The sequence below is a fragment of the Mauremys mutica genome, chromosome 16 (genome assembly GCF_020497125.1).
Source record: "Mauremys mutica isolate MM-2020 ecotype Southern chromosome 16, ASM2049712v1, whole genome shotgun sequence".
In the NCBI taxonomy this organism is placed as follows: domain Eukaryota; kingdom Metazoa; phylum Chordata; order Testudines; family Geoemydidae; genus Mauremys; species Mauremys mutica.
Window position 1 is genome coordinate 21,265,326 of NC_059087.1, and position 25,001 is coordinate 21,290,326.

General features: G+C 39.4%; 1 protein-coding gene across 1 annotated transcript in view; it reads right to left on the minus strand.

Annotated features, from left to right (window-relative positions):
* Positions 1-25,001, minus strand: part of SPECC1L (sperm antigen with calponin homology and coiled-coil domains 1 like) — a 100,961-nt gene that overhangs the window by 70,184 nt on the left and 5,776 nt on the right. Inside the window, exons 2-4 of the mRNA XM_044989866.1 lie at positions 10,555-10,744; positions 3,469-3,625; positions 769-2,402 (exon numbers count right to left, since the gene is read on the minus strand). Coding sequence (XP_044845801.1) covers positions 769-2,402; positions 3,469-3,625; positions 10,555-10,707 — 1,944 coding nt within the window. The 5' untranslated portion in view covers positions 10,708-10,744. The remainder of the gene's footprint in view (positions 1-768; positions 2,403-3,468; positions 3,626-10,554; positions 10,745-25,001) is intronic.

A 25,001-nucleotide genomic window follows, 5' to 3' on the forward strand; every position in this document is an offset into this window, starting at 1 on the left:
AACTAAATTTAATATCAAGAAGTGTTAAGTGAATTGAGAAGCTTTATGTGAATTCATTAGGAGTTGCTATATCTGGACCAAAGTGTGATATGTCATACCTAACTTTTGGCTGCACTGCAACTATCACGTTGGACCACTTTCACAGTTAAGCTCTTATTTCCGAGCTGAATTTATTTCAGAATCTATCAAGCATCCCACCACATGACAAGTGAAGAAGTAACAGAATAATACTGAATCACAAGCTGAAATGAGAAGCAGCCAAAAAAAAAAAAAAAGAGTAATATTCCCCCATCCCACACACACAAACGTGATTACAAGAACAAGGTTTAAGCCCTGAGCTAATCTTTTCATCATTTTATGCCAATTACTGAGAAAGAATATTATAGTACAATACATGAGGCACCGCCTAGGTAAATCAGCTATAAATTATTTACACCTGCTTAAGGATGTCCCACAATCGCTTTATTTAAAAACCAATGATCTGCTTAATTCCACTAAGGTTTTACATATCTATTTTTTCCCTTAAACATGTGTCATTTATACGAGTAATCCAGTACAGCTGAGTTTAGGTGTAAAAAGCTTCATAAAAGGACACACTTTTTTTGTACATAAGATCCAATAGAAAAATTTTGAATACAGGCACATTCTGGCAAAGCTCATAACTGGTCACATACATCCAAGGAACAAATTGAAAAACTTATGAACAGTAGAGGGAGGCTTGGAGGCTTATATGTATAAGATATAGAATGATAATTGTTTGAACACTACCTTAGCAATGGCATCCTGCAATCGATTGGCATCATTGCGAGTGAGAGCCAGCTCTTCCTGCAGACTGCTGGCCAAAGTCTCTGCTTTTTCCTTGTCCAGCCTGACACTCTCCAACAAATCTTGTATATCTGATTTATCTCCAGAGTTGTGTATAGAGTACAGTTCAGCCACTTTTTGCTTTTCATGCTCCAGCTGAGCCTTTAGCCTGTTCATCTCAATCTGGTCACTGGCTACTGTGGCTTTGTACTCCTCTAAGGTGGCTGCTAATGCTGCCTTACTTTTCTGCTCTGACTCAATAATTCGTTCCATGTGGTGGTTCCGTTCTTTCAGTGCCCCTATAATTTCTTGGGCCTCCTTGTTATCTTGCTCTGCCATCTTCAAAGTGTTGCTCAGATGCTGCTGGACACCCAGCAGTTGCTCTCGTTCAAAACGAGCATTCTCAGCAAGGTCCATATACCGTTGCTCTAACTCCATATACCTCCCACTTTTCATATCTTCATCAATAACATACGAGATGTGATGTTCATCTAAAAGGGAGCGAAAATATTCAATCTGTCGGCTGAAGTGTTCTAACTTGTCACTCTGCTGGCACAAGGATTCCATAAGAATTACTTTTTCTTCTCCAAGTCTTTCATTCTCACTGTTCAGCTCTTGAGTTATTTGTTGTAAATCTGCAAGTTCCTGAAGTGTTGCTTGAAGCTCCTCAGCTGTACTATGCTGGTTCTCTTCCATCTGGTGTATCCGTTCTGTCAGACAAGCTACAGAAACTTCACTTGCATTGCCACTGCTTCCTTTCCTAGATCTTTCTATGCTTGGTACTCCTTCAGACTCCGAAGACGATGGAGCATCTAAAGCATCATCACTTGATGTAAGTGGCTGATAAACTTCACTGCACTCACTGTCTAAATTATCCATGGAGTTACTATGCTGATTGTCCATTAAGGTGTTTTCGTCCTGACTCAACAAATCTTCCATTGAACCAGGAGCAGAACCTTCCACTGAAGATGTAAGAGTGCCACCACCATCACTGTGGTTACCAGTTGTGATCTCTGGGCTCAAAGACTGATAGCCAAAGAGTTTCTCAGAGTTGTCTAGCCTTTGTTCCAAAGAAAAGCCCAATGCGTTTAATCTGTCCTTCAACATTCGATTCTCATTCTTCAATTGGTTGAGCTCTTCTCGGATGGCAGTGTTTTGCTCTTGTAACACTAATAATGTAGACTCTACATCAGTTGGTTGGTGAACAACAATGGCCTCTTTTTCCTCAGACTTCTCATCACCCTCATGCTGATCTTCATTAAGGCCCAGCTGAGCACGCATATCTCTGAGTTCATTCCTCAAGTGTAAAATCTCCACATCTTTAGTTTTTGCTAAAGTCAGAAGATCTTTCACTTTAGCTTCCAAAGCAGCTTTGTCACTGATTTGATTGTCCGATTTGGATTTACTCATCCGAACATCAGACTCTGGATTAGTACGACTACGGGAGCGTTTTGCCAGAATGGTGTCATTAGTCCCCTGTCCTGTCAAAGGCAGTTTTTTGCTTTGGTTCAGACGGGAACGATCACGTATTCTTTCCCTAGAAGAGCTAGATTCTTTATTTCCAGATGATGTGCTACGCTTGGCTGTGGAACTCGTACCTGTATGTTTTTAAAATTTTAATTTTAATTCATTTAAAAAAATCAGCAACGTGAGTACATGTATGAAATTACATATAAGATTATATATTTTGCTACGATTATAAAATGGCTGCCATTCTAAACCACACTTTCGAAAATGAAATATGTACAGTCTATTTATGAGAGTCTCAAATAGGTTTAAACATTCTTTATAGTGTCTAAAGACATGTTAAGCTCCCCCCCAAGGATTAAAAAACCTACTGTTTGCAAGAGGAAAAGAGATTCTCCCCTAAAGTTTCTAATAAATTGTATACAAAAAGGAAGAGTAACTATATGTAAGATACTTGATATCCTCTCTTTAAGTTCACAGATCATAGCTACATCTTCACTTTTAGGTATGGGAACACCGTTCCCATTTGAGTACTTTTTATAAACATGTATATTCTGATCCAAGAATGAAATCAGAGTATTTAAATACTCTCACCATCAAATTCAATTTCTCACCATTCTCATTCAAAAATGCTGAAGCAGAGAGCAGTATCATCACTTCTCTACTGTAAGGTGACTTACAATTTTATTAACTTTACTGAGCCCCAAAAGTAGCAATTAGATAACAAACATATTTCTACTAATTGTGTGGTGATAAACACTAGGGAATGTCAGACCTGCCTGAAGACTTTACAAAATTATGTATCCTTAATTACGTACATCCGTGGAGATTACTAGCTTAGCACAATACCCAATATTGAAGATATCCATCCCTTGCCTAAAACCTTTAATGCCCAAAGTAGGGATTATTTTAGCAGCATAAGTCTACATTAGCTGTTGGTCCCAGAGAATACCACTACAGAAAAAGCTAAATGACCAATATAAAAAAAATAGTATATGAAGGATTTGCAATACAAGGATTATCAATACAAACTGGGTGAGAAGGGTCATTGGCAGAGTGCTCTATTTGGCCTGGCCTTTGCTGAGCTCTTCGTTAGGTGCTTTGGTCCCTGCCTATGGAAGAATTGCAATGCTTTCATAACAGAACAAAAAAAAAAAGCCAAGGAAACAACCCTTTGAGACTAATATCTCCTTGTACCTGTAATAGTCTTGGGTTTATTCTCCAGGTTGTTCATGGTGGTCCCTGAAGCTGAAGATGCTGTGGATGTGCAGGTGCTCTTCTTTGCCTTCACACCATTGGTCATAGTCACCCCACCACCAGCCATTCCCGCTAAAAGGTCATCATTACTTTTTGTCTGAAAAGGGAAAAGGATATTAACATGACTGGATACGAAGTGCAGGACCAGAAATGTTAACTAATCAAAGCTGCTGTTATTACAAGTGAATATTTTTAAACACAATATATTTTAAGATCTAAAAAACACATTCAATACATCGATGCTTAGATAACACGCACTAGTAGTCAATCCACTATTTGAGACACAAGGTGGGTGAGGTGTGTCGTTAAATATCAGTTTAATGAGTTCAGTCTGATCTGGAACCAAAAAAAAATTACGAACCATAATAATTTTATGATTAATTACATGGTGTCACTACAGGTTGGTGTTTTAGTGCCTTAACTGTGCATTTCCAAACCTTAATATGTTTGGATTTCTTTAAGTTTAACTTTAACTGAGTGTTCTGGGTTTATATAATGATGTATAATAAATTACATCACCTCTATTTAGGTATTTTAACTAGGGCTGTCGTTTAATCACCATTAATTCATGCAATTAACTCAAAAACATTAATCGTGATTAATCGCAGTTTTAATCACATAATTAAGCAATCGAATATCAATGAAAATTTATTAAATATTTCAGATGTTTTTCTACATGTTTATATATATTGTATTCTGTGTTGTAATTGAAATCAAAGTGTATATTATTTTTATTATACATATTTGCATTGTAAAAAATTATAAACAAAAGAAATAGTATTTTTCAATTCACCTCATACAAGTACTGTAATATAATATTTGTTGTGAAAGTGAAACTTACAAATGTAAATTTTTTTTGTTACATAACTGCACTCAAAAACAAAACAATATAAAGTCAGAGCCTACAAGTCCACTCAGTCCTACTTGTTGTTCAGCCAATCACTAAGACAAACAAGTTTGTTTACATTTACAGGAGATAATGCTGCCCTCTTCTTATTTACGTCACCAGAAAGTGAGAACATGGCACTTTTGTTGCCAGCATTGCAAGGAATTTACATGTCAGATATGCTAAATATTCATATCCCTTTCATGCTTCGGTCACCATTCTAGAGGACATGATTCCATGCTGTGGACGCTCATTAAAAAAATAGTGTGTTAATTACATTTATGACTGAACTCCTTGAGGGAGAACTGTATGTCTCCTGCTCTGTTTTACCTGCATTCTGCCATATATTTTATGTTATAGCAGTCTTGGTTGATGACTCAGCACATGCTCATTTTAAGAACACTTTCATTGCAGATTTGACAAAACACAAAGATAGCTACAGCACCCAACCCAAGATATAAGAATCTGAAGTGCCTTCCAAAATCTGAGAGGGACGAGGTGTGGAGCATGCTTTCAGAAGTCATAAAAGAGCAACACTCCGATGCGGAAACTACAGAACCCGAACCACCAAAAAAAAAAAAAAAAAGGCAACCTTCTGCTGATGGCATTTGACTCAGATAATGAAAATGAACATGTGTCGGTCTGAACTGCTTTGGATTATTATCAAGCAGAACCCATCATCAGCATAGACGCATGTCTCCTGCAGTGGTAGATGAAGCATGAAGCGACATATGAATGTTTAGAGCATCTGGTACGTAAATATCTTGCGACGCCGGCTACAACAGTGCCATGAGAACGCCTGTTCTCACTTTCTGGTGACATTGTAAACAAGAAGTGGGCAGCATTATCTCTTGCAAATGTAAACAAACTTGTTTGAGCAATTTTTGAATGCAGTCTTTGAATGCAAATTTAATTTTTGAATGCAGTTTTTATTTTTACTTAATTCTACATTTGTACGTTCAACTTTCATGATAAAGATATTGCACTACAGTGCTTGTATTAGATGAATTGAAAAATTCTATTTCTTTTGTTTTTTTACAGTGCAAATACTTGTAATAAAAAATAAATAGAAAGTGACCACTGTACACTTTGTATTCTGTGTTGTAATTGAAATCAATATATTTGAAAATATAGAAAACATCCAAAAATACTTAAACTCTGGCATTCTATTATTAACAGTGCAGTTAATCACAATTTTTTAATCACATGACTATTTTTTTTAATTGCTTGACAGCCCTAATTTTAACTTAAATTACTGATATGTTCTCAATCTTAACTCCAGCTAAACAGGGACAAGTTTTTAAAGTGCTTGTACACAAATGCCAGAAGTCTAAATAATAAGATGGGTGAACTAGAGTGCCTTGTGATAAAGGAGGATATAGATATAATAGGCATCACAGAAACCTGGTGGACTGAGAGCAACCAATAGGACACAATCATTCCGGGGTACAAAATATATCTGAAGGACAGAACAGGTCGTGCAGGGGGAGGAGTGGCACTATATGTGAAAGAAAGTGTAGATTCAAATGAAGTAAAAATCTTAAGCGAATCCACATGTTCCATAGAGTCTCTATGGATAGAAATTTCATGCTCTAGTAAAAATATAACATTAGGGATCTATTATCGACCACCTGACCAGGACAGTAATAGTGATGATGAAATGCTAAGGGAAATTAGAGAGGCTATCAAAATTAAGAACACAATAATAGTGGGGGATTTCAATTATCCCCATACTGACTGGGAACATTTCACTTCAGGACGAAACGCAGAGATAAAATTTCTCGATACTTTAAATGACTGCTTCATGGAGCAGCTGGTACGGGAACCCACAAGGGGAGAAGCAACTCTAGATTTAATCCTGAGTGGAGCGCAGGAGCTGGTCCAAGAGGTAACTATAGCAGGACCGCTTGGAAATAGTGACTATAATACAATAGCATTCAACATCCCTGTGGTGGGAAGAACACAACTCCCCAACACTGTGGCATTTAATTTCAAAAGGGGGAACTATACAAAAATGAGGGGGTGGGTTAGACAAAAGTTAAAAGGTACAGTGACTAAAGTGAAATCCCTGCAAGTTGCATGGGCCCTTTTTAAAGACACCATAATAGAGGCCCAACTTCAATGTATACCCCAAATTAAGAAAAACAGTAAAAGAACTAAAAAAGAGCCACCGTGGCTTGACAACCATGTAAAAGAAGCAGTGAGAGATAAAAAGACTTCCTTTAAAAAGTGGAAGTCAAATCCTAGTGAGGCAAATAGAAAGGAGCACAAACACTGCCAACTTAAGTGCAAGAGTGTAATAAGAAAAGCCAAAGAGGAGTTTGAAGAACGGCTAGCCAAAAACTCCAAAGGTAATAACAAAATGTTTAAGTACATCAGAAGCAGGAAGCCTGCTAAACAACCAGTGGGGCCCCTTGATGATCAAAATACAAAAGGAGCGCTTAAAGACGATAAAGTCATTGCGGAGAAACTAAATGGATTCTTTGCTTCAGTCTTCACGGTTGAGGATTTTAGGGAGATTCCCAAACCTGAGCCGGCTTTTGTAGGTGACAAATCTGAGGAACTGTCACAGATTGAAGTGTCACTAGAGGAGGTTTTGGAATTAATTGATAAACTCAACATTAACAAGTCACCGGGACCAGATGGCATTCACCCAAGAGTTCTGAAAGAACTCAAATGTGAAGTTGCAGAACTATTAACTAAGGTTTGTAACCTGTCCTTTAAATCGGCTTCGGTACCCAATGACTGGAAGTTAGCTAACGTAACGCCAATATTTAAAAAGGGCTCTAGGGGTGATCCCGGCAATTACAGACCGGTAAGTCTAACGTCGGTACCAGGCAAATTAGTTGAAACAATAGTAAAGAATAAATTGTCAGACACATAGAAAAACAAACTCTTGAGCAATAGTCAACATGGTTTCTGTAAAGGGAAATCATGTCTTACTAATCTATTAGAGTTCTTTGAAGGGGTCAACAAACATGTGGACAAGGGGGATCCGGTGGACATAGTGTACTTGGATTTCCAGAAAGCCTTTGACAAGGTCCCTCACCAAAGGCTCTTATGTAAATTAAGCTGTCATGGGATAAAAGGGAAGGTCCTTTCATGGATTGAGAACTGGTTAAAGGACAGGGAACAAAGGGTAGGAATTAATGGTAAATTCTCAGAATGGAGAGGGGTAACTAGTGGTGTTCCCCAAGGGTCAGTCCTAGGACCAATCCTATTCAATTTATTCATAAATGATGTGGAGAAAGGGGTAAACAGTGAGGTGGCAAAGTTTGCAGATGATACTAAACTACTCAAGATAGTTAAGACCAAAGCAGATTGTGAAGAACTTCAAAAAGATCTCACAAAACTAAGTGATTGGGCAACAAAATGGCAAATGAAATTTAATGTGGATAAATGTAAAGTAATGCACATTGGAAAAAATAACCCCAACTATACATACAACATGATGGGGGCTAATTTAGCTACAACGAGTCAGGAAAAAGATCTTGGCGTCATCGTGGATAGTTCTCTGAAGATGTCCACGCAGTGTGCAGAGGTGGTCAAAAAAGCAAACAGGATGTTAGGTATCATTAAAAAGGGGATAGAGAATAAGACTGAGAAGATATTATTGCCCTTATATAAATCCATGGTACGCCCACATCTCGAATACTGTGTACAGATGTGGTCTCCTCATCTCAAAAAAGATATTCTAGCACTAGAAAAGGTTCAGAAAAGGGCAACTAAAATGATTAGGGGTTTAGAGAGGGTCCCATACGAGGAAAGATTAAAGAGGCTAGGACTCTTCAGCTTGGAAAAGAGAAGACTAAGGGGGTACATGATAGAGGTATATAAAATCATGAGTGATGTTGAGAAAGTGGATAAGGAAAAGTTATTTACTTATTCCCATAATACAAGAACTAGGGGTCACCAAATGAAGTTAATAGGCAGCAGGTTTAAAACAAATAAAAGGAAGTTCTTCTTCACGCAGCGCACAGTCAACTTGTGGAACTCCTTACCTGAGGAGGTTGTGAAGGCTAGGACTATAACAATGTTTAAAAGGGGACTGGATAAATTCATGGTGGCTAAGTCCATAAATGGCTATTAGCCAGAATGGGTAAGAATGGTGTCCCTAGCCTCTGTTCGTCAGAGGATGGAGATGGATGGCAGGAGAGAGATCACTTGATCATTGCCTGTTAGGTTCACTCCCTCTGGGGCACCTGGCATTGGCCACTGTTGGTAGACAGATACTGGGCTAGATGGACCTTTGGACTGACCCGGTACGGCCTTTCTTATGTTCTAAACAACTTTTGTCTAGGAATATGTATTAACATTCACAAAAAAATACAGCAGACTCCAATAAATTTAAAGGTTAGACGACACATTTTCTATGTGAAGAAGACAGCATGCCAGAGGCTTCATAGACAACACCATAAATGATAAAATTACATAGAGAAGTTCTTTTTAAAATGGCAGTTGCTTACTGATATTTTAACTCCCTCAGACATATAAATTGCCAGCGTAACTAAGTCTACAAATTAAAACCTTCCAAATTCTCCTACATATGGGAACACTTGAAAGATGTACGTAGTTTTATTTCACACAGCTGGCATGATGACAACCACACAAGAATGAGTCACTCAGCTATGTCACTAAAACGTAGCTAAAACCCTTAAGGTGCAACTGTCAGTCACTAGGTAAGAAGGGAATTTCTTGCTGTGCCTAAGATGCGTGTAATTGATGTAATACTTTTTAAAATTGTACACCTGAGTTGCCTGAAGTGCTACTGATAAAAAGAGAAAATTGTAAACACATAGTAGGCCAAATCCTTTCAGAGATAGATAGATCATTCTCTTCTTTGTTTTGATTAAAGGTATGACAGCTGGAAACTCTTGATGAGTAAGCTACACACCACAGTCAGAAGTACATGCCAGTCAGCTCTTAAGGAGACAGTTGTTGATGACACTGGACACTACTCAGAATGGTTACGTATCACATGATGGTTTTGTATTAAACAGGATGCAAGATACAAACAATGTTTTGTCAGGAATCTATTTCTAAACATAAGAATGTGCAGATTCACCAGCTGGGGAGAGAAAATAAAGTCCCAAGTACAAGGCACTTCACACGTCCCTGTATTCAAGGCTCATTTTATTGTCAAAACAACATCCCAAAACAAACACCACAAAATTCCGGGTAGTATCTATCCAATACTTTTCTAATTTCTATCAGCTGGTAGAGGAAAGGAACACCCTTTGATTTTGGTAATCCTGTCTGGTTATTTTGGAGACCCCTGGACATGGATCCCTCTGATCATGCGTGTCTCCTGTCTGCCACCCATCTAAGAGGCAGGAAATATTATACCTGGCTTCCTGTAAGTCACATGCTTGCTCCCAGTGATGTTCCCTGAGACTACACCATTCAATTTTAAAGGGCCCAGGGGACGTAAAAGGTGCAATGTGATGTGCACATATGCTCCAAAGCCTGGTGCCTTGTTATGCTGAGAGTAAGGAGAAACCTACCAGACAAATAAGAAGATGGAAGGTAGGATCAGCACACACCAGTTGGGCTGAAGCTCCACTCCAGATACAAAATGGAGAAAGAATGAAAAACTAGGAACAGTGTGGCTGCATGGATCGGACACCAGTCACCAACGTTAAGTATACCAATCAGGCAGTCTCTTAAAAGTAATACAGTCCTCTCAATTCCCCACTGAAGTATCCCTCTTGAGAAATTTCAGTTGGAATTTTTAATCTTGACACAGAGCTTATCATCCTACAACCACTCCACGAGTCAGTCAAAGAAGGTCATTCAAGAGCACCACATGACACTCTGTCTGAGAGAGCAATTAATGATGCCCAGTGGAAGGCAGCTCAGTTCGCACTCTGCCCTTTTTACAGAGAAGTCAGGAAAGTTAAGTTTCACAAGGTGCATTGCATTCCACCATGGTACATATAAACACATCCAAAGCTGCAATATTTAATGACCATAGAATTCGTAATCTCTCATTCTGTCCTGCATTGTGTAACTACTGAAATTCTCTTCAGTCACTGAGAGATTATGAATCCCAGTTTTCCACTGCATCACTATACTCATTCTAAAATTCCATCCTTCCAAATCCTTTACTGTCCAAAAAAATCAAGGCTATTAGAGCTTACCTTCAACAAGGATGTTGATGTTCCAGTTTTTGAGAGTTTTGTTACTGCAGACACTGAGGAGCCGTTTTCTGGTTTGATTTTTTCTATTGTTTGAGTTTTATTTATCCCGGGCACTTTGGGCACTGAGCCAACAGACCTGCTTGCTTTCTTCATTCTGGGCTGCCTCTTTGTGATGCATTTACAAACAAATCTGTGAACACAAAAACAAGTTAGAGAAGTGTTAAAGACAAGAAAGATGTAATATAGTTCTTTGAATGATTTGTTTAAAATCAGTACCCCAATGATAATAACAACAAGCATAAGCCAGAGCCAAATGGTATGCACATGATTGAGGAAGAAGAGTAGAGAGATTTTTGCGAAAAATTAAGTGTTCAAAGCAACTGGACTCCCAGGTTATATATTAAAAATATCTTCAAAGTCTCTTCTCACAAATAGCACTGAACAGATGGCATTTTATAAATGACCCACATAATCCTGCCTTCTTATCAGCAAAAACAAGGCTCATCAGGATAGTGATGTTTTTGATCTCTGACTGAAGGGAAGAAAAATACAATAGGAGTACTCTCTACCAACCACCTAATAAATGATTACCAGCTCTGGCCTTAGGGAAAGAGAATATTCTATCTGCCAAGCTGAAAGGAAAGTGCTGCAAAAGTTCTGGCAGTTAGAGAGGAAAGACGTGTTAATATATAAAATTCAGTGCTTGAAAATCCACTCTCCCTCTAAACAGTTGTGAAGAGAAAGTTGTCTCTGGCTTGCATGGCAGTCCAGTCATGTAGAGTTTAGAAGAAATTATGTTCCTAGCTCCTATGATTAGGAAGATTTCCTTCTGAATGGGAGCCAAACATAAAACAGTGCACTACTGTCTTCCAGAGTCTGCAGCTAGGCCACTTCAATGCTTCTGTCGCTGCTCATAGTCTTTTGTTGCTTGTGAAAGCTATCAGTTTCAGTACTGCAATTCCCAATATGTTGAGAGCATATGAGAGTTCCAATTTCACCCTTTGGGGCATGACAAACCTATGAGTAGCAGGGGTGGTGAGCACTACTGCTGTTCACAAGGGCTGACAACTCAAAATAGAGACTAGAGGGAAAGGCAGAATAATGGAGATCCAGCTCCCTGGCTGCTGAGAGTGGTGGGTGAGGATTAGAAAAGAAGGGAACATTCTTACTCTTTCAAGAGCCAATTAGTGATGAAAATAGCTATTATCACTCATCTCTCCCAGTCAAGAGACTCTGGAATGGAAGAAGAGAAGAAAGCTTCCACTCCCGTCAGGCAGCCATAAAGTCAAGGAAATAAGGGAAGTAGGTGTTTAGATTTATTGGAGTCTCATTATCTAGTGCTTACAGGAAATATGGAACAAGAACATCTTTCTCCCCTTCTACAAAAAAGGGCATTTGAAAGACATGAATGGTTAGAGATGATTCAGAATGTGGAGAAATGCTGCATATAAATGCAGTGATCAGGACTACTAACAACATTTAAAAGAACATTACAGTACTCCACTCGCTCAACATGTACACAAACTACTTTTAAAATTTAATTTCTTACAACTTAAAAATCTTTACGTATTATTTGGATGCATTCAGATCTGTAGATACTGTTAGCAGCAGAACTTTTCATTTTTAAACTACTGAAATTTACTACAACTGACCATTCTGACTGAACTGTACTTCTATTCCCATGGCAATTACATGTAATCAGCAAATAGAAAGTAAGAGGAATTTGCAACTAAATGGTTATTTATAAACTAAAGCTTCCTCCTGGGTCAACCATTTGGTATGGCTGATTACAGCAAGATTCTCCTCCCATCCCTGAATTCGAACATATTAGTTTGGTCATTTCTGAATCATCAGAAAGCCAAAAAAGCTTTCAACTACCACCACATTTGTGCAACAAATTCTGCTCTGTTTTACAGACAGCATTATGTAATCAACGAAAGACCTTTCAGAATGCATACGCAAAGATAGAAGAATTCAAGGGACACAGATATTTTTTAAAAATTACAATTTCAGGGTGTCAAGTATCAGAGGGGTAGCCGTGTTAGTCTGGTTCTGTAGAAGCAGCAAAGAATCCTGTGGCACCTTATAGACTAACAGACGTTTTGCAGCATGAGCTTTCGTGGGTGAATACCCACTTCTTCGGATGCAATACCCACTTATACCCACGAATACCCACTTCTTCACTTGCATCCGAAGAAGTGGGTATTCACCCACGAAAGCTCATGCTGCAAAACGTCTGTTAGTCTATAAGGTGCCACAGGATTCTTTGCTGCAATTTCAGGGTAAAACCTACAGATACTACGGACCTTCTCAACTTTACATTTTAAACCAGTGATTTATAATTGCTACAAGTGCCCTGTTTGATCTGTAGGTGGAGACTGAAACTAATCTGAATCAACAGTCAAAGTTAACAAAGACATATAGACCTTGCCAATTCCTCAGACTGCATTAAACTCTACCCTTTAAATAAATGCTCAGAGCTCAGATCAAGTTGTCACACCTACACTTGTGTCATTTATCAAGTAATAATTTGCAACTATTTAAAATATGACAAATATTGAATGTGCATATGTAGTTAAGATGAGAAATATTCTTATCCTTTCATTTATGACAAAAGATTGTGCTCTATTAAATTGTGGAAAATATATGGCACAGGCAAAAATCAAGGTGTGAGGATAATTATTTCTTGAGCAAGCTTTCGCACTATGATGAAGTATGGGATCTCTTCTTATAATTTTGTTTACTGTTCTGAAGCATACAAGCTTTGCCTGTGTACCTGTAAAACAGGTTGCAGGCAAAATTCAAGTTATGTCTTGACTTAAGACAAGCGTCTTATACAGGCAATATCTCATTGCTCTAATGAAATCTAGAGTACCCTCTGTGGTGGTAACAAAAGAGCATGTGAAAGATATAATTTCATGTTATTAGCCTTTCCTAAGAATGGTTAGGAAGAAATGAACAATTAAAAAACAATGAAACTGACAGGATGAGCCTTAAGGGTCTGCTAATCTATTAAAAAAAACTGGTTAATTTGAAGTCTTTTTTTAAAATTAAAATAAATTTCAAGTTTGAATACTTATTCAAAATGTGTTAGTATTCCCATCCCAAACTATGTGTATCTTTCTGTAGCCAATGCACCTTTCAGATTTACATCTTTCTGTATTTTACCATTTGTATAGAATTACATAGACTATAGCAACTGGTTTACTGCAGCGAATAAAGTTACCAGACTAAAAAAAGATATGAATATAGGCTGTCAAAACATTTTCACAGAAAGATGCAGTTTAGACTTTCGGAATTTGAATTATGGTCTAATCCTGCACTGAAGTAAATGGGAGCTGTGTCACTGACTTCAATAAGCGTAGGATCTAGCCCTATGAGAGCAAACATAACAAAATAAATTATCTGTTCAACGTCAGATGGTTCTTATTCATAGTGAAGTTCAGAGAAAACATATTGCTGTAATTTTCATTAAAAAATTACTAGCATATACTCCAAGAATAGCAACCGCATGACCAAGGTAATGCAACTAAATATTTCTACAGTATTTGGAAAGAGAGAACTTTACACCCAAAATAAATAAATACCTTCAGATGGGACTCAAAAAATTACACCCTTCAGATCAGGAATCATGCCTGCTTCTATAATCATACAGTGTATGGCACAATGGTGCCCCAGTCCTAGTTGAGGCCACTGGTTATTACTATAACATTGAGTATTAATGAAAACTGTTTCAAAACATTTTATGTAGATAAAAATTGCATGTAGATAAAAACGTAATTGGATAAGCACAGAATCCTTTTTCAACATAAAAAAAGAAAAATACTTAAAACAAGCACCTGAAATTATTTTTACTCGCTTTAGATTTGAATTGAGAGATAAAAATGAATTTATTATGTAAATGTTGTCTAAGCCAAAAATTCAAATACTAAGTTTCAGTGCAATACTACTGTTTAAAAATGGCAGTTAAAAATCCTTCCAAAACATTTTATAATAGAAAGACAGTTATGATGCTATAAGTATTCAAAGACTGCACTCAAGTAGGAATTCAATACTAACAAGTTTCAGAGCGTACTATGAAAAGCACCTGTAGGCACTCTGCTATTATCTTTTAAGGATCAAAACTTGCAACATCCACTTCTCATGAAGGGAACTGAAAATAAAAATGTCTACTTACCCATTTTTTATTCATCAGAATAAAAATTATTTAATCAGAATCCAGTGTGGATTTAGCAATAAATGAAAAAATGCTCTGAGAGAGAGAGGCAAGAGCTATATAGCTAAATCCAAAGTGACATCATAGGATGAGATTTTTATCTGTTTGTTAATGTTGCACTAAGAGAGAGTGTCAACACCACACATGAATTAAGAACTAGGGCATAAATCACAACAAAAAGGAGGACTAAAACCAGCCAAAAATAATCACATCAAATAAGTTATTGTTAGCAAGAGAGGGAAAGAATAAGTCACAATAAGCAGAATGTGAACATTCATTCTAACCTGTACCCTTTCCCGACTTTTCTCTTTCAACAGAACACATACCACAGAAAACTAAAACCAATACTGTGCAATATTGTGTTCGCACCATTCTAGTGGAGACAGATGCAGATAGTCCTACACTTTTATATCAGCTGCAAATAAAACTCCAGAAACATTTTAAAAATGCTTTGCCCAATAAGAAGGCACGACTCTGTACTACAAACTGATATGGTAAGGCTGCCCAACAGCATGAGATTCTTTCAGAGTTACTGTTTGGACATTAAAATGTTCCATTCCAGAAATCTGTAAATGGAAGGGGCATCTTTCCCTATGAATACTAAAAGTACGTTACTTATAGCTTAACAAGTGGTTTATTTCAACAATTCTTGGTTTTCCTGTCGTAATTTATATCTCATCCATTCTATTAAACAAAATTACTCATGTCAATCGTGCCGTTATAGGAGAACCTTGGAAAAAAGTGCCCGAGATACTCCCTTGCCTAGTGAACAAAATATCACATCGTCTATGTATGAAATGAAAAATATGTAGCCTAAAGAAGTTATTGAACAATAGTTCTAGCTACATAAGAACCATTAAGACAAGGTAGAATGGCCTTTTCATGAGAATTCCATGAATCACAGCAGGAAAAAAATAGAGACCACCCAAATTCCAGTGAGTATATTAACAGTATCTTATGAAAAGTCCAGGAGGAAACAGATTATAAAACACCTACCAAAAACAAAGGGTCACAGAGCTTCCCAAGCCATTAAGAGTGCTGGCCCCACTATACTGTCAACTCTTGAGGGAATTCTGTGCCCCCCCCCCCGCCGCAAAAAATCTGTGCCAAAAAAATAAAAATTCTGCAAATTTTGTCAATAAATATATGTGGTAGCTCCAGCATGGCAGTGGGGAGCACAGGCCACTGGCTTCACAGAGGTGGGAGATCATCCTGCAACTCCCTGCCCTCCCCCGAAACACTCAGCAGTAAGGCTGCACTTGAGAGTGCAAGGGCCAGGCCTGCTCCAGAAACACCCCAGCCCTGCCTCTCTGCACCAGGCACACCAGGTGTGGGCAGGCAGACTCAGCCCGGCAGGATCCAAGTATGGCAGGGCTAAGTGTGGGGAGGATCCAGGTGTGGGGTGAGAGGGTTCTATGTGGGGAAATCTGGGTGCAGGTAGCTCAGTGCGGAGTCCGGGACTATTTGGATGCACAGAGGCAATGGGAATCTGCAGGGGGTCCAGGTGAAGGTGGTTAGGGTTGAGTGGGTGCGGGGGGGTCTGGGTGTGGGGGAAACTCACTCAGCAGGGGTGGGTCCGGGTGCTGTGGGCGTGGGGCTTGGTGGTATGAGGGTCCAGGTGCAGCTGGTTGGGGTTCAGTGGGGTGAGGGGGGCAGGGTGCTCATTGGGGTGGTCCAGGTGCATGGGGGTAGGGCTCGTTGGGATGGGAGTTTGAGTGCGGAAGGCTAAGCAGGGGTGGCCTGGGTGCAGCAGTGGGGGTTCAGATGCATGGGGGTGGGAATCAGCAAGGGGAGGTCTGGATGCAGGGGGCTGGAGGTCGGTGGGGGGTGATCTCGGTCCAGGGGTGGAAGTTGGCAGGGAGGGACAAGGGATTGATATGACCTGGCCCTGGCTCCCGGTGGGTCTGACTCAGCCCTGGCTGGGCCATCCCAAGCCCCGCCCACCCAGCAGCAATTTACCTATCCGCCAGTTGCTTCAGGTGCCTGAAACAACTTACCCACGGCTGCTGGGGAGGGGCATGTGACTGCTCTTGCGGCTTCCCTTTGTTTCCTCGTCAGAAAAGTAATTTTTCTGCGGGGAAGCAAAGAAATCTGCAGCGGACAGGCATTCTGCACATGTGCACTGGCGCAGAACTCTCCCAGGAGTAATTGTCATTTCATATTCACATCCACACATTCCCTGCCCCAAACGCCATTCACCTCTAGCAGTGTAAAATTTCAAAATAAATAATTAAGGACAAACTGTGGCCAACTGAGCAGTCACAGAAGGCCACTGAGGTGGGGGAAGGAAAGTCTAGGCACAGGAGGTTTTGCAGCCCCCTTCACAATAGAGAGCCACATTCTGCTGAAACTCCCCATGTAGGAGCATAGACAGGAATTTCTGGGCAAACTATGGGCTGGCCAGTGAACTGATATACAGGCAGTCCTCCGACTTACGACATAATTACTTCCTGACAATTGTGTTGTAAATCGAAACATCGTAACTCGGAACCGCAACACACTCCATTGCGGGACCAAGTATTGTAAAGTCTAAACCAAGTCGAATCAGGGGGTCAATTCAGAAACATCATAAGTGCCATTTGTCGTAAGTCGAATGTAGGAAAGTCAAGGAATGCCTGTACTACACACAGATGCAATGAATTCCAGCTCTTAGTGTTGTAGCAGATGTAGCTTATACTTTCAGCCCATGAGCTCCACAAGTACTTTGAACCTTTCCTCTAGGTAGATAGACAGGGAAGGAAGAAACTCTCATCATTTCTGAGCTCCCTACAAGTTCACATAGTTTCTTTTTAATGAGTTTGTACAGGGAACCAGGACTTCAGAAAATACAAATTAAGGATGACATGTCTGAATTCCTACTTATTTTGGGGGCACAAACTAAAAAGTACATTTCTCTATAAATTATGGAATAATCACTGGGCAAAAACTAGACGCTATGCACCCTGATTTCCTTACTCCTTGTTTGGAGAAAATTTAAGCCCCATGTCGCTGTGAGCAATGTTTAACGGCTGCTAATACTTAGCATTCCAGACAAGTGATAGAAACATTCACAAAAGGACTGCCTAACTTATGATGAACTGTGTTCTATCTTTTAATAAAACAGAATAATTCATTCTTGTTTTTAAGATGTATTATAATTTAACTAGCAGGTATTTCAAGACACTGTGGAGAAAAAACAGTGACTGCTTCTAGTTAACTCAAACTCTGCCGTTAAAAAGTTCAGCTAATTTTTCTGGAAACTGAATTTCAAAATACAGAATGCTCACACAAGGATTCCAAATGTATATTATTTTAAAACAAATTTGAGATTATTGTATCCCTATAACTGTCTTTGTAGATAGGAAGTGCACCAGCAGAAACTATTACAGAAGGTTTCCTTTTGTTTCTGAATAGATTTTCCAAGAAAATTTGACAGGGAACGCTAACAAATCCATTTCTTGCAGGAATTAAAACTAGAGATGAGGAAAAAAATCCACGTGAGTTAATGGAACTAAGGAATAATTATTACTCAAAAGTGCTACACTAGTGACTTAGAATACAGTCCACAGTACAATTATATAGGATTTCCTATGTTAGCAATACTAGCATACATATTTGTAGGTGTATTTGAATGCATATATAAGCCCACTATAATGCAAACTGAAACAAAGTTTAACGGTCAAAAACCCACATGAACAAGAAACACTGAAGAAAATGGAAGAAAGAAATGTAAAGTGCGGCATGTTTCTCCTTTAAGGTTTCTGTCATACCAACAGCAAAACAAGGCTCTGTTTAACGTTATTGTTTTCCATATCCCATTGGTAGATTTAAAAGTTATATTCAAACTAGCAAAAATGGGCCAGCAGTTGAAATAATACACACAGTTTCAGTATATCAGTTACAGCTCCATTTCAGGTCATAAAAGTATTACACAGACAACAAAAAATGTAGTCCTCAGCAAGAGCCTTAGGCTGCATTTTCATGGAAAATTAATCAACGATTACTCTGAAAACTGGGTTTTCCGGGTTAATAGCACCGGTGGGCAGAAAAGAGTTCCAGTTCTAGCATGTTAACCCACATCTGACCAATGACTGACTGGCCTGCTTTAGCTACAGAAGTTGTTAATTTAATAAAAGGACATGGTCAACCTAAAATTACACTCTGAAAATGTTTTTTCTTTCTGTTGTTACAAGTAACACCTAAGATGAGTGCTGCTGAGCATCAGGTAACCAGGAGAGAGAAAAGTACACCCCCTCCCCTCCCCCGCACCCCCACTTTTGCTCATTTGATTGCTTACTGCAATGCGTTTATAGTCATTGACCCCACTTTCCAGCTGTCAGTTCCCCCTGCAGGTATGAGTGTTTTACACAGCAAAACTGAAAGAGAAGCATTTTTAAAAAGATAAAAATATGCAATTGTAAGACCACAAAAAACTGGTAGGATAACTCAAGGGCAGGTGCTGGACTTAAAACTAAAACTTTAATTCGTTTTTTAAAATGACTAGACTTCAAGCTGATAGTGTCCTTTACAGTGTGATTTTCACTCACTGACATAACTCCTCACAAAAGTAATGGTCAGAGTAAGTGGCCAGTGTTTACCTTTTAAGAAATTTTATTTCTGTATTTAAGGGCCCCATACCTGATCCTCTCCTTTCTCAGTCTGAAGCCCCACCCAGTAGACTCCTATATCAGCAGCAGGTGCAAAGCCAGCATGAGCAGCAATGGCTGCCTAAACATGCTTTAGCAGCCCTAAGACCAACGTAAAAGGACCACCTGTGCCAAAAAACTAATCTGATGCAGAGAGGCGACAAAGGAGTGGTGACAGGGTTATCAGGTAGACGGACCACCTGTGCCATACCCTATCCCAAAACTTGGAGCAGTCTGGAGGGAACGGGAAGATCTCCTCCCATCCCAGAATTGGGGAAGGGAGAGAAATAGGTCTAGTAAGGTGCATTTGTAAATCACCACCACCACTATCGGAGGGGCAGCCGTGTTAGTCTGGATCTGAAAAAGCAGCAAAGAGTCCTATGGCACCTTATAGACCAGGGGTCAGCAACCTTTCAGAAGTGCTGTGCCGAGTCCTCATTTATTCACTCTAATTTAAGGTTTCGTGTGCCAGTAACACATTTTAACATTTTTAGAAGGTCTCTTTCTATAAGTCTACAATATATAACTAAACTATTGTTGTATGTAAAGTAAATAAGGTTTTTAAAATGTTTAAGAAGCTTCATTTAAAGCTAAATTAAAATGCAGAGCCCCCCAGAGCAGTGGCCAGGACCTGGGCAGCATGAGTGCCACTGAAAATCAGCTCGTGTGCCGCCTTCGGCACCCGTGCCATACGTTGCCTACCCCTGTTATAGACTAACAGACGTACTGGAGCATGAGCTTTCGTGGGTGAATCTCCATTTCATCGGATGCATGTAGTGGAAATTTCCAGGGGCAGGTATATATATGCAAGCAAGAGGCAGGTTAGAGATAACGAGGTTAGTTCAATCAGGGAGGATGAACTAACCTCGTTATCTCTAGCCTGCTTCTTGCTTGCATATATGTACCTGACCCTGGAAATTTCCACTACATGCATCCGACAAAGTGGGTATTCACCCACGAAAGCTCATGCTCCAATACGTCTGTTAGTCTATAAGGTGCCACAGGACTCTTTGCCGCCGCCACCACCACTATGCAGACATGCAGGTATATTTTTTGTGTGGACTGGGGAATAGGGGAGAAACACACATTGCGCCCCCCTTCCAAAAAAAAAAAAAGATGGCAAAGAAGGGAGGGTGAACACTATAGAGGGGCTCAAGATTGGTTACTGAACCCAGATCTGAGCTCCCTGCTCCCTCCTGCTGCTGCCTACAGAGCTGACAGAAACCCACTGAGCTCCTCCTCCAGCATCTTTCCAACTTGCCCTGCAGAAGGAAGTGAAAGGAAATTCCATTAAAAAAAAAAAAAAAAGAGGCCATAGTCTCCAGAACTTTGGAATTGCTGGCTGGCAAAGAACTGACAAGTGTGTGTGCTAATTCCATATTCTAGAACTATTTTACTGATTCCATAAGAACATGATCCTTAACCAAGGCCACTGGAACCTAGTTGCCCATGACAGAGGCCTTGTCTGGTTACTCACCAGTAACTTGCTTTGTTTTAGCTACACTCATGCCAGTACTGCCACAATTTAGAATTAGTAATTACTAATCACTATCGTTAGCCTAAGAGTTTCCTTGGAGAGAAAGGGGAGAAGCTGTAACAGCTGCCTAACATATTCTGTTCCTATGGAGTATACTGCAAGTGTATTTTAAACATATATAGAACCTTTCTTCCTAAAACACTTTACGAGTTATATAAACACAGTACACTAAAACTCTAGGAGTAGCAGCAACTGACACACAGAGTACTGCACAACAGTTGGAGAGAAAAAAAGTTTCATGAAATGACAAAAGCAAACCTCCATTCTTGCAGAATGCTTCACAAACAGCAAACAGACTTCCATATTTTAAAGCCTGGTCTGAAAAAATCTACATAGTAAACAGCCTGGAACTTGCTTCCTGGGCTTAGTTTGCATCCCCATAAATCACATTTTTATTGACTAGTTCATTGAGAGTAAATATTTAGAATCATACAATATCAGGGTTGGAAGGGACCTCAGGAGGTCATCTAGTCCAGTGGTTCTCAAAGCCAGTCCGCCACTTGTTCAGGGAAAGCCCCTGGTGGGCTGGGCCGGTTTGTTTACCCTCGGCCTGCGCTGCTTCCTGCGGCCCCCATTGGCCTGGAGCGGCAAACCGCGGCCAGTAGGAGCCATGATTGGCCGAACCCGCGGACGTGGCAGGTAAACAAACCAGACCAGTCCGCCAAGGGCTTTACCTGAACAAGTGGCGGACCGGCTTTGAGAACCATTGATCTAGTCCAACCCCTTGCTCAAAGGAGGACCAATCCCCAACTAAATCATCCTAGCCATGGCTTTGTCAAGCCTGGCCTTAAAAACCTCTAAGGAAGGCGATTCCACCACCTCCCTAGGTAACCCATTCCAGTGCTTCACCACCCTCCTAGTGAAAAAGTTTTTCCTAATATCCAACCTAAACCTCCCTCACTGCAGCTGGAGACCATTACTCCTTGTTCTGTCATCTGCTACCACTGAGAACAGTCTAGATTCATCCTCTTTGGAACCCCCTAGCTTTGCAAGCTTTATGTTCAGACTACTACACAATCTCCTCCAACAAGGCCTGAACACTCCTTTTCTATGGATAGCTTCTCATTTTCGTTAAAAAAATAAAAAACAAAAAACACGCACTTCCTGCAACCTAATCTATTTTCATTTATATATCATAAAAATCTCCCACCTTCTCCAGATTGCATGGAAGGAAACAGACACAGGACATGCTGAAGTATGTTTGTACAGTACTATTCCGTGTGGTGTTCTATACTCCTCCAAGCTGCAGAGGGCAGGTAACTGCTGAATTTATTAAGAACTATAAAATATTTCTATTTAATATCCGGACTCTGGTAAAGCATTAATATTGTTACTCCCATTTTGACCTGAGCAGCTAGTCAAAGTCGGGGCCTCTGTGGATGTTCCAGTTAGGTGTAGAAATTGGTGGTAGCCAGGTATTTCTTTGTACACTTCTTGTATACAAGACTATTTCAAAGTCACCTGTCTCTGAATGCAGATGGAACCAAGAACAGTTTCTCAGATTACCAGCCCCTCAAGGCCCATTTAGCCAACATTAGACCCAAAAATCATTCTCCCTAGTGTCTTCCATACTTCTGCTTGGCTTTTCCTTGTCTCTTTTCCTATGCCTCTCTCTCTGTTCTTGTTTGTGACCTCAGTATCTGTGTGTTCTCTCACATTCCCAAACACACCTACCCAAAACGATACTCAGCCCAAAAGCTCCTAGGCAGGTTCACACACACCTTTTGTCCTAGGTGGGGCTTATGTTTACAGTTAATTGAAGGGCGTGTTCACACTTATCAACTTCAATAAGGTTTTAAGAACCAATAACCAAGGCTCATCCAGCTCATAAAAATATCCTCATTTTATAAATGGGGTAAGAGGTTCCCAAGAGTATACAGGAAGTAAGCACCAGACTGAGGAGTAGAACATGTTTTTTGGCTTACAGGCTGAGGCCTAATGCACTATCCCACAGGACAAGTCAGTCAGCCTTTCAGTGACTATTCTTTTTTCTATAATATGGGCCTAATATTTTATACTATCGCATCTGTAAAATTCAAAGCACTGGACAAAGGAGGGTAGGCCTAAGTGACCAAATTTAGTATAATTAAGCATATATTTGAAGTAATTTTTCTCATAGGCATGATCATATGAGACATGAAGCATTCCATCATTACATATAAACTATTACAGCAGAATACAGGGTTCTGTTCCTAGCTCTGCTATGAGTTTCTCTAAGAACCAGTGCAAGGTCACCTTTAAAACTTTATTCAATCCAAGAGGAGGCTCATCCTTCTCACAGGAAAGGATAAAGGATGACCTTACAGTTGAGAAAATCATCCCTGCTAATTCTGTACTAGATAAGCAGGAGAGAATGGGGCAGCGGTGGAAGGTGTACATAAGAGAATTAAGCCAATTGTAAATATCTTAATTTTTGTCAAAAAGAGCGAAGGAATAACAGACTCTAGAGGTGCACCCCATCTCATATGTATCTTGCCTAAGTGCTACATCATCATTAAGATGAGGGAGTCCAAAGGGAATTTGATGGTATAACTTCCAACAGCTGAATCCACACCATCTTCAAGACCCATATTTAAGTCGTTACCCACTCTCATCAAGCCAAGACAAAGCTGCTTTGTAAAATTCTATTTGCTCTTTCTTTGGGGTAGGGGGAGAAATAGAGGTGAACTCATTTTTTTCAATCTTCAAATCACAGCGAAGAGTGTCAGAGCAAGCAAGCAAACTTGTTCTGATCAATTTGTGGCAATACAGCATGACCACGATGTCCATAAAATAGAACATACTACATGGGTTTTCCCGAAGAAAACTTGAGGGACTCCACTAACAAATCCCTCCATATAATGACAATATTTACCATATGACTTTCTGATGTCTAACAGGTAGGGAATTACAGAAACAGAGGGATATTTGTTTAGGAAAAGCAAAGCCATATCTAATGAGCAAGGGAGTGCTGCTGACCGGGTAAGAACAAAAGGTAAGAGAATTCTCCTGCCTAATGGATACACAGTTCAAGTAATTGCAGTCAAACTTCAGGGACGGCTTGCTGAAAAAAGATTACTGGAACTTAGTAATGCAAGTAAAAGTAAAACCAGTTAACCTCTAACCCTAAAAACATCAGACTTTACTGGATCATTTTTACAGACGTTTCTATTTCAGTTAAGGCTTGTTAATTTTAAGATCGCCAAAGTTTTAGTGTTGTCCTTTGTACAGAAAAATATACTGAAGACTCTCTCCCGTTCCCCCCCAAAATACTGAGGACATTCCATATCACAGTTTTTAAAGAATGCCCCATGTGTCAACACCAATGTCTGCTTTTAATTAAGAATGAAACTTGCTACACATTTAAACAAAGAGTTCTAAGAATTTCAAACTCTTGGCCAAAAGTTTTTCAAGACTGTTTTCAAGCAGTCAAAGGTTTATTTTCCACTGACAAAAAAGTAGTTCCTCTGTACAAGAGTGCAGAAAGGGAAGAAAAAATACATTCCTTTTCATTATTTAATGAAGAGACCATCAGTTTCTGTGTTATATTGATTTCATAATGTGTTAGTTCATTTGCAATGAACATTGGTTCAAGCAATGATCAAAGTCAAGTAAACTTTTAGATTAAAAACAGGGAACACAAAGAAAATTATACTAACATAACTGATGTTTAACTACAAAATTACAAACAACCATTTCAACTGTCTTCAAGATACACAGTTATTCAGAAAAACAATGAGGAACCGGTAGCATCTTAAAGACTAACAATGGACTCGTTGTTTTTGTGGATACAGACTAACATGGCTACCCCTCTGACAGTTATTCAGATGTCTAGGTTTTTTTAACACGATCAAAAATGTGAATGTAGCAAAATATGACAATCAAGCATTTCAACTCTAGGGAATGGACAGTAAAAGAGTGCATGCTGATTTATATGCACTCATTCATCAATTTGTGCCAGGATGTCCACTAGTTTCACTGCAATTTTGCAGAAAGATGCAAGAAGAATTGCAAAATTGACATACATTCAGTATGAAAACAGATGTAAATTTTGTCTATGTCTTAGCAAAAAGTTTAAAAGATGAAGTAT